Consider the following 8870-nt stretch of genomic DNA (forward strand, 5'->3'; position numbering starts at 1 on the left):
GACCATTGAAGAAGAACAAGAGGCTTTTTTTGAGCCACCTCCAGGTTAGAGTAAGGAAGAAGAAGAAAAAAAAAAAAAAAAAAAAAAAAGGGGGGGGGGTGGCATGAGGAGCACCCCAGAAAGCTCTGTGGATTGTAGACTACACTTTAACTCTACTACATCCATCACAACAAACAAGGGAAATTCATTAAACCCTTTTTTTGCTTTGACATGCTGATCTTCTCAGAAATAGATTTCTCTTGGTTTCTCACACTTGGTATCAGTCTTGACTTTTGGATTTGCTCAACCAAGGCAGCTGCCTTCTGAGACTCCTTGCCATTGTCAGACAGGCTGTGGCAAAAGAGGCATTTTCAGCTCCCTCCTTATTCTGCCAAGAAATTTGTGAGAAACTGAGTTACAAAGTTTACGTTGGCACAGTTCTGCAAATGTTCAAAACAGTTTGCTGTCTAGGGAATACAGTTCACTGAAAAGTCAAAAATCAGAATAGAATTACAAAGGCAGAGATAGGTTGGTGGGTATACTCAGATGGACAAGTATCTGTCATTACATCTGAAATCCAAGAGGGTAAAAGTCTTGAAAAGAGAAAGCCAACCCCTCCCTAGTCCTCACAAATTAGGAAAGAAAAGAGAAGGCTATTGCCAGATAGTTTCCAAAACTATTTGACATTAATAAATTGTTCCCTATGCTACATTGCTTCTCCAAAAGCCAGACAAAAAAATAACTGGATCAACATTACCAGTCGATCTGGGAAATTTTATTACAAAAGACCCCCATAACAATAATTGCTTTTAACAATCTAATTCCTCGCTTTTTTTAGAAGTGCAGCAAACTCCTTATAATGCCAACAAAATCACATCACCACCTCCAAATGAAAGATTTAATACCACATGCTCATAAAACCAGTTAAAAGATGTTTTGCTATGACACCATGTGAAATATTGATACGACATCAATTTAATTATAAAACATTAAGTGGAACTTACATTTCTCTCGGTTCAAATAAAAAAATGAGAACTCCTAGACTAGGAAGATTGGGGGTGGGGAGGGGTGAAGGCAGAGGGTGCTGTTTCATTTTAAAGAACTTAGCTTAGTTCACTAACTGCAAACATATGAATAGCATTATGCAATTTATATCTCAGCCGTAGTCAGTTTTTAATCAAAATGGCACACTGCAGATGGAAGGACTTGCATCTAACCAACCTCTGAAACAAGACTAAAATCAAGGCATGAAGCTTCAGCTTTAAACGGCTTCCCCCCCAACACAAATCACACACACATAATAGTGCAGACAATTCATTATTCTTCTAGATTTTTATTACCTGATCTTCAATTGACTTATGATCCGTTTCCTGCAGCCAAGAACCAAGAAGAACACTATCATCATAATGACAAAGAGACCTTAGGAGTGATGTGGTTGTATTAGCAGAGTTGTCTGTCAAAGTGAATTCTGCTACCAACTCTCGAAGAAGTGCGTTAAATGATCCTAAAAGGATGGATGTTGAAAAGAATCATTGCTGCTTCTTATCCAAAACATTCCAGCTACTGATCAGAAGTTACAAATCAAAGCATGTACCATTACCTTGATTTTATAGATAGCAAATAGACAGAGAAGTAAACCTGAAGAGACCAGAGTGGAGAGCAAGGCTTCAAACAGAACCCTGGGCTCCCAATTCACAAATCAACATTCCAAACAGCAGATCAGGCCATCCCTTCCAGGAGGACAATCCAGATTTTGCAAAAATTTGCTCATCCACATGATCATGTAAATTTAATGAATTAACAAAAGCAAAACAAATAAAAACCAAAAAGCTAACCTGTCAGACCATGTCATATCATGTGACAGTGCCAGGCAATTTAATAATAATAGCATACATTTGTCTAACAGATCAAATCAGGTTAAAAAAAAAAAATCAATAAATACCAGAAACGAATCTTCATTTTCACATCTGTCCTTTCAGTATACTAAGAAATAATATTCTCTAACTTTTTAGCAACAATGACATAAACCACCTGAATTGGATTTCAGAACATGAACTCCATACCTCTCAAGCCTATAAGCAGGACTGTAACTTTTATATGCTAAGTGTTACTCAAGTGTTTTGCAATGTTCATACTTTGCAGTTACACTGTCAAGATGACGTAGAGAAGATGAGGAATATAGTACAAGACTCTTGGAGATTACTAGTATTCTATTTCGAATCTTATACCTGCTTCAAAGGCAAGCACCAAAAAATACATCAAAAGAAGTAAGCAGAATCTTTACTAAAAATTGTTAAAAATTGACGTACCTTCATATGTCTTTGGAGGTAATAAAGCCAATATATCATAAAGTCTTAAACGGACCATAGCTGCACTAGCTTTGAGATGAGCTCCGTGGGCTTTAATTACTGATGGAATGCTACAGAATAAAAAGAGACCACCAGAAATATTGGAGTTACAGAAAGGAGCATTTTCAGATTTCATTTCACAAGATACATCTCTAGCAAAGACAAGGAAACAGTGTTCAGAGAACTACTCTGAGCCACATTACTCAATTATCAGTCTATTTTCAGAGGTAACTGTATGGAGCAAACTTCTTTTCTGAAAACCACACGCTGCTGTAAATCAGAGACATGTATCTCCTCAGAAGAAACTATTTTAATTGGGGGGTGGGGGGCAGGCAGGCACGTAGAAATTAAACCACAAAACCCAACCCAAAACTGCAGGTTTTCTTTTATTCTGTAAAACATTTGAAGTCTTTTCATTACCACATTTTGTAACAGGAGAGTTTATTGACTAACATTAGCACACCAGTATCTCAGTTTTCTCATTTCTTGCACAAGGATAAGCAAATCATGAATTCAAAAGTTCACTGAACTGGAAATCCAAATTACAGTTAACAGTTACCATGGTAGGCTCTTCAGCACAGGCTATGCAGTGATATACTTTTACAAATCTAACTAACCGCTCACACAAGTTCTTTTCAACATGGACAAGCCGTGACAATGCAGTACTAGGCAAGAGTATGAATTAAAACAAATCAGTTCCAATATTTCAGGTCTGGGAAAGACTCAAGTGAATAAAGAATAAAAACTGACTACTTACTGCGACATCATTGTCATGGCACATTCTATGGGCGTCATCAATTTCCTGATCACATCCTCAGTAAGGAGCTCAGGACAGTGAGCAACGAAACTTCTCATAGCTAGTAACAAGTAGTTTAAATTAAAATTTTACCAAAACAAAAAAGTATAAAGCATGAGCAAGATACAGATCCTAAGAGAACATCAATTAAAAACGTTTATTCAAAGACCGTGTGACAGGTTCATAAAACTATATGCCAAAAACTCATCAACATTGATGAAAATCTGACACACCTCACTCATTTTCAAAGTAAGCAGGGTAGTTACATGAATTCTCCCTATAATACTTGGGATCACGTTTTGGTTTACTGCACACTTGTAATCTAGAAGTTCGAAATTCTTACCACACAGAGCTCCAGCACGGCCTTCCAACGTTACTTGCCAAGTAAAAGAATCTCCTCTTGCCTTCTCTGCTTCCAGCTCCTTCAGAGAACGTGGAAATACATTTCGCCATAGCAGCAACATCTTAGGCAGATGATACCGAACAACAGAAGGACCTATGCGAAAAGATGAAGGAACAGTATAATAAAAACTTGTATTTAAGTATGAAAAATCTGCTGTGAAGGCTTTTCTTCCTTAAGCGGTTTTTCTCTTAGTTCATTTCTTCTCCTTTCCTCTCTAATTGAAAAAAAAAAAAAACCAAAGGAAATTCTTTCTCATTTCTAGGTGTGGCAAATAAATAGTATCCGTAAGTCTTTTCTGATATCAGTACTAAAAATATGAAATAGGCAATTCTGTACATTGTTATGTAATACGTAACCACTGCCAACTTCTTTTTACTATCTTTTTATTCTGACTTCTAATATTTTTCCTATTACTATTTTTAAGGCCTTTAGCCTATCCTGACTTGTTCATATCATCATCATCAAGGCTTGGCTTCGGGAACGAAGATCTGGGAAGGGCTTTTCCCACGCTCACTGCAAGCGATGAGTGCACCCTTCGGGCCTGCACGGTGGATTTTTTAGGTGAGGCGCAGCGTGCGCGGAACTGGCTCCACCCTGTACACCTGAGGTTCATCTGCCAGGGCCTGGCGAGCCTGGACGGTGACAGTGAAGTCCTCGGGTCGTAGGTTTGGTTAGAGTGTCCTTCTCTTAGATGATGGATGCCTTACAAGGCTAAACGAGCTCCATCTGCCCGGGTTTGGAGTCAGAGTTGTCCTTCTCCTAGGATGGCTGCCCGAAGGCTAGTGAGCCCATCCTGCCCGTGGACACACTTTGTCTGACCCTTCAGCTGAGACCTGTCTGGCCTGGGAGACCCCACCGGAGGCACATGCCACCACCAGCACAGCTCTCAACCTCACAAGGGCACGCAAGCTCCTTCCCCACGGCAAGGGGGTGCCCGTGAAAGAGTCGCTGCTCTACCTCCGGACATCACAGACCTGGGCACGGGGCGGCCGGGGCCTGCCGAGAACAGGAGTCCTGGAGGAGACTTGTTCATATAATGACCAGAAAAATAACTGACAGTTACTGATTATGTAACTAGTTTAATGGTCAAATTTAAAGAATACTTCTAAAAAAGCTCCAGAAGATCCAGTGCAAGTGGAGAAGGACAACCAAAATACAGCTACACTGTTAGAAAAACATGACAATTAGCTGGCAAAAAGACAATTTAGAGAAGCAAGATGAAACACAAAATGGTATTTGCTGAGAGATCAAAATACTGCAGAATGCATCAGAACTTTATCATATTTTCCAGTATAAAAAAACTGAGACAAAAAAACCCCCCACGCTAATGCTGCAAAATTCAAGACTATAGTTATAACCTCTCAAAATACAGCTTCTGATATTTATGTGATAGTAGATATGAACATGAGGCTGGCTTTTTTAAAAGATAACTGAATGGCATTTACACTGATAACACTTCTAATCAGTACTGTTGGCTGTTCAGAGGCACACACGCAACTCATCGGAATGCTCATTACATTGCATTTACAGTCCATTTCTTCTGCATCACCGTATTAAGGAAGAAAGACTACGGTCAATTTTGCCCTTTTTATAGAATGACTAAAGGCCAGGTTTCTAAAAACAGCAGAATTTTTTTTCGATAGGACACCTTCTGCTATCTTTCATTTACATATATACAAATATTTCACATCTCCCCAGCATAAACAACACTGCTGAAATAAATGCACTAACACTGTTTCCCCTCGCATAAATCCTCCTGCACTAGATTCTAGACTGATTACATGCAGAGCCCATTTGCCATCCACCTCAGTGGATAAAACAAGCGTTGGACAAGCATTAAAATAAAACAAAAAGCAACTGCTTTTACAAACCTAAAGTCATAAGTGCTCCAAGTAAAAGCCATCCAGCTTGAGTCCGCTGCAAGGAGAGTCTGCTGTTTTGTGCAGCAGTTCGTAATAGATCCTCAGCAATACTGACCACCATCTGCACCAATGACAAACATAAAAACATTTAAAAACATAAACTATGCCACTACAAGTTTCTGCTGCACATCCACTCTTAGAGACCATATATAAAGATGTTCTCAAATAATTAAAATTTACCTTCCATAAAGTATGCAGATTACATTTCATGCAGATGATCAGTGTTTTGCAGATAATACAGACAGTAATAGTCTCTTCAGTGCAAATTTCAAGGAGGGGGGGTGAAGCTGGTAAATATTGCAACTGAAATTCTAAACACATGCTCTGGCCATTACGGTCTTTGCTAGGCACAAGTTCAATTTCAATAATGCTTTTAACTCATTATCGTGTCACACACTTGGCAAAGCTATTACTTCCAGAAAAAAGTTATCTTTTAGTACACTCTCAGATGCAACACTCATTATCTCACCTTTCCTTTGGCATGAGGAATACCTAAGGGACACTGATGCACACCACCTAACAAAGCAGCCATTGCAAAACTGTAGCCACTAACAGCTTCAGGGGAAGTCTTCAGATTGTTGAGTCTCTCTGCACATCTATCTAAAAATGGAGTCAACTGAAAAGGCAATGCCACGGCTACACACCGCAAGCACCACGCGGCAGCAAGCCGAGCAGCCATGCTGGGATGAAGAAGAACTGAAGTTACTGTCTCCAACAGACCTACAGAAAAAAAGAGTTCACAATCTTAAAGTTATGATGTGCTTTTTAATATACATAGACAAGTAAACTGAATCAATATTAGACAGGCAACAGGAAAGTTAACAAAGTTAGAATTAAAGTACTTGAATTTATGACTTTGCCTTTTTTCTTCAAGGAAAGACAAAAGTTTTACTAGCATTATGCTGCTCCCATTCAGGTTTCACAAGCAAAGCTGGAGCTGCCAAAGCTATAGCACTGACTTTTACTTGAACAACTTGAACAACTGAAAAGAAGCAGTAACCTTTTACAAGGGAACACGCATTGGATAAGATGATTCCTACAATCTGCCCGTCTTTTACACAGACTGCCAATAACAGCGCAACAGTAACACTGATCTTCAGTTTGCTTTGCATTGTAGAAAAGCACATTCTATACACATCACTGACAGCAGTACTCTGCTTTTGACACAATGTCGTCTCCGCTGCACCAAGTTACCATCCTTCTACATTTTCTGAACCTCCATGCCTAGCTAATTTGCTTTCTAACCGCAAGCTCTTCGGTCCAATCTGTCTTCACACCAACACTTTCCTTAGTCCAGATCTCTAACTTTGCAAAATCCCACTTCACTGCCTCCAGTGCTGCCCTATCTCTTGCTTTCTCTGCAGTGAGTGAACAATCAACCACCTGCTTACTTCATAGCCGACAGAAGAGACAAACACTGAGATACAGACCTCTATGTCCTTCCAGGCCATAGCACCCACAAAGAATAAATACAAGCACAGTCTTCCCCACCCCATTGTTGGAGCAAAATCAGAAGAAGAATGACATACACATCAAGACAACAATCTACACAATGAAACCGCTAAAAGAGCTGGCACCTTCATGAGAAAAAAACAACACAGGCGTCTACAAACCGAAAAAACTTAAAGCTGCAAAGCTACAGTATAAGCATGAATTCAGATGTTAAAACAAATAAGAAGAAAATTCCACACAAACCCTATTTTCCTTAAGCCAAATAACTAAGCTTATTAAAATGGGACTATCCACAGCTTCATCTCAACAAAACACCCTTAACTTGCCCAAAGAAATTTAATATCTGAAGGCAATACAGTTTTCCAGGAGCCAGTATTTCAGACCTTACATAGCAAAACAACTCATTTCCTACAAAACCATTATCGGAAACAAACCCATGCTAAAAATCACAACTTTACTCACCCTAAAAAAGAGCTTCAGGCAGACTTCGATCAAAATACTTGCTTAATACTTTGTCAAACTTGACCTCCAGTTAGGATACTAAACACAATGAGCTGGACAAACATAGCTACCCGGAATACTACAGGTAGTGCCAGTTTCATCAATTTATTTCTTACATGTTAATTTATTATTTAACAATATTTCATATTCATTGTTCAAATGTCTAATTTAATCTATTTAAATCTATTTGCGTACCAATAGAGGGTTCTTGAATAAGAGGAGATGCAGTGGCATTCAGACTCTGAACCAGACTACCCAGTTCCTGGAGGGCACACACCATTACATGCTGGCTTGCAGCTACATCAGCAGCTCCTGATTTATTTTCACTGTTAGCATCGTTCACTACTGCTTCTGCAGAAAAGAAAACAAAAGTATCTTGCTTAACTATCATCTGATTCACACCTGAACATATACAGGATAGAAAGGGACAGTTTAGAGTTGACACCAACCCTACATTAAAACAAACCACAGGTTTGTGTGAACTCATAAAGCAAACACATTCTGAAGGGAAATAGTTTTACAGCTATGAGCCAAACACAATTACTATGGATGGCAGTGCACTAAGAGATAGGATTAACAGTATAACACGGGAAAACCAAGCATACAATATACACATGCTGCTTATGTGTATCTATACACAGTAACTAAAAATACAATCTTGACATATCTAGGTTCTGCATACAGATTTGCATAAATATATATGGAATAAAACAAAAAAACCCAAGACCCAGACCTTTAGTAATTAATCACAACCTCTAATCATTTTAAAGTTGGCCAATTAACTTCCTAGATCCCACTGTACATTCTTTGTCCTACACGATATCTCAGAAGCAGCAACTGTCTCTTCGAAGAAAAAGGACTTTAGTACCAGTTGAATATTTATAATTCTACTACAGCCAAATTTAGAAAATCGTACCCCAAGCAATCATTACCAATTAAAAATCCTTCCAATTCACCATTAAATTCATCAGAAATGCTCAAAAAATGGAACGGCTTCTGATCACCCAAGTAAACAACGGAATTTCCTGCAACTTTTACAAGATGGCAGGAGGAGGAATTTCTGCACCTGTTTCATCTCAGAAGTAGATGAATATAGCCTTATTTTTCTGTAAGTAATATTTATTGTAACCAGAACCCTTTTAAGGGTCTTTTAATGTCTACACTATCAAAAATTAGTTACGATAAGAACCTGCAAAAGTTTCAAAATCAATTCCATTTCCATGGGTGAAACATCACTTTAAACAAAAATTAGATGGCGGCATAAAAGGAGAAGAAACAGATGTTTGGTAAATGCCTTGTTGTGCAATTCCAGTTTACTTTCCCAGCCTGCAGCTCAAAGGAACTCATTTCATAAGAAACAAATGCCAATACAGTTTTGCCAGTCCTCTTAGTGATTACATATTCTGCAAAGTTCTACAAGGGGGACACATTCTTAACGCTTCTAATTCCAGTCTTCAGATTACATCTTT

General features: G+C 38.6%; 1 protein-coding gene across 1 annotated transcript in view; it reads right to left on the reverse strand.

The window, feature by feature from the left end:
• HEATR5B (HEAT repeat containing 5B) overlaps positions 1-7752 on the reverse strand; it is a gene marked incomplete at its 5' end in the record, with an annotated part of 47295 nt that extends 39543 nt beyond the window's left edge. Inside the window, 7 exons of the mRNA XM_010139840.1 lie at positions 1320-1483; positions 2289-2398; positions 3085-3184; positions 3467-3619; positions 5398-5509; positions 5918-6168; positions 7597-7752. Of these exons, the coding sequence (XP_010138142.1) occupies positions 1320-1483; positions 2289-2398; positions 3085-3184; positions 3467-3619; positions 5398-5509; positions 5918-6168; positions 7597-7752 (1046 nt within the window). The remainder of the gene's footprint in view (positions 1-1319; positions 1484-2288; positions 2399-3084; positions 3185-3466; positions 3620-5397; positions 5510-5917; positions 6169-7596) is intronic.
• Between the last annotated feature and the right edge of the window lie 1118 nt (positions 7753-8870).

Source organism: Buceros rhinoceros, unplaced genomic scaffold, assembly GCF_000710305.1.
Source record: "Buceros rhinoceros silvestris isolate BGI_N320 unplaced genomic scaffold, ASM71030v1 scaffold18877, whole genome shotgun sequence".
NCBI lineage: Eukaryota > Metazoa > Chordata > Aves > Bucerotiformes > Bucerotidae > Buceros > Buceros rhinoceros.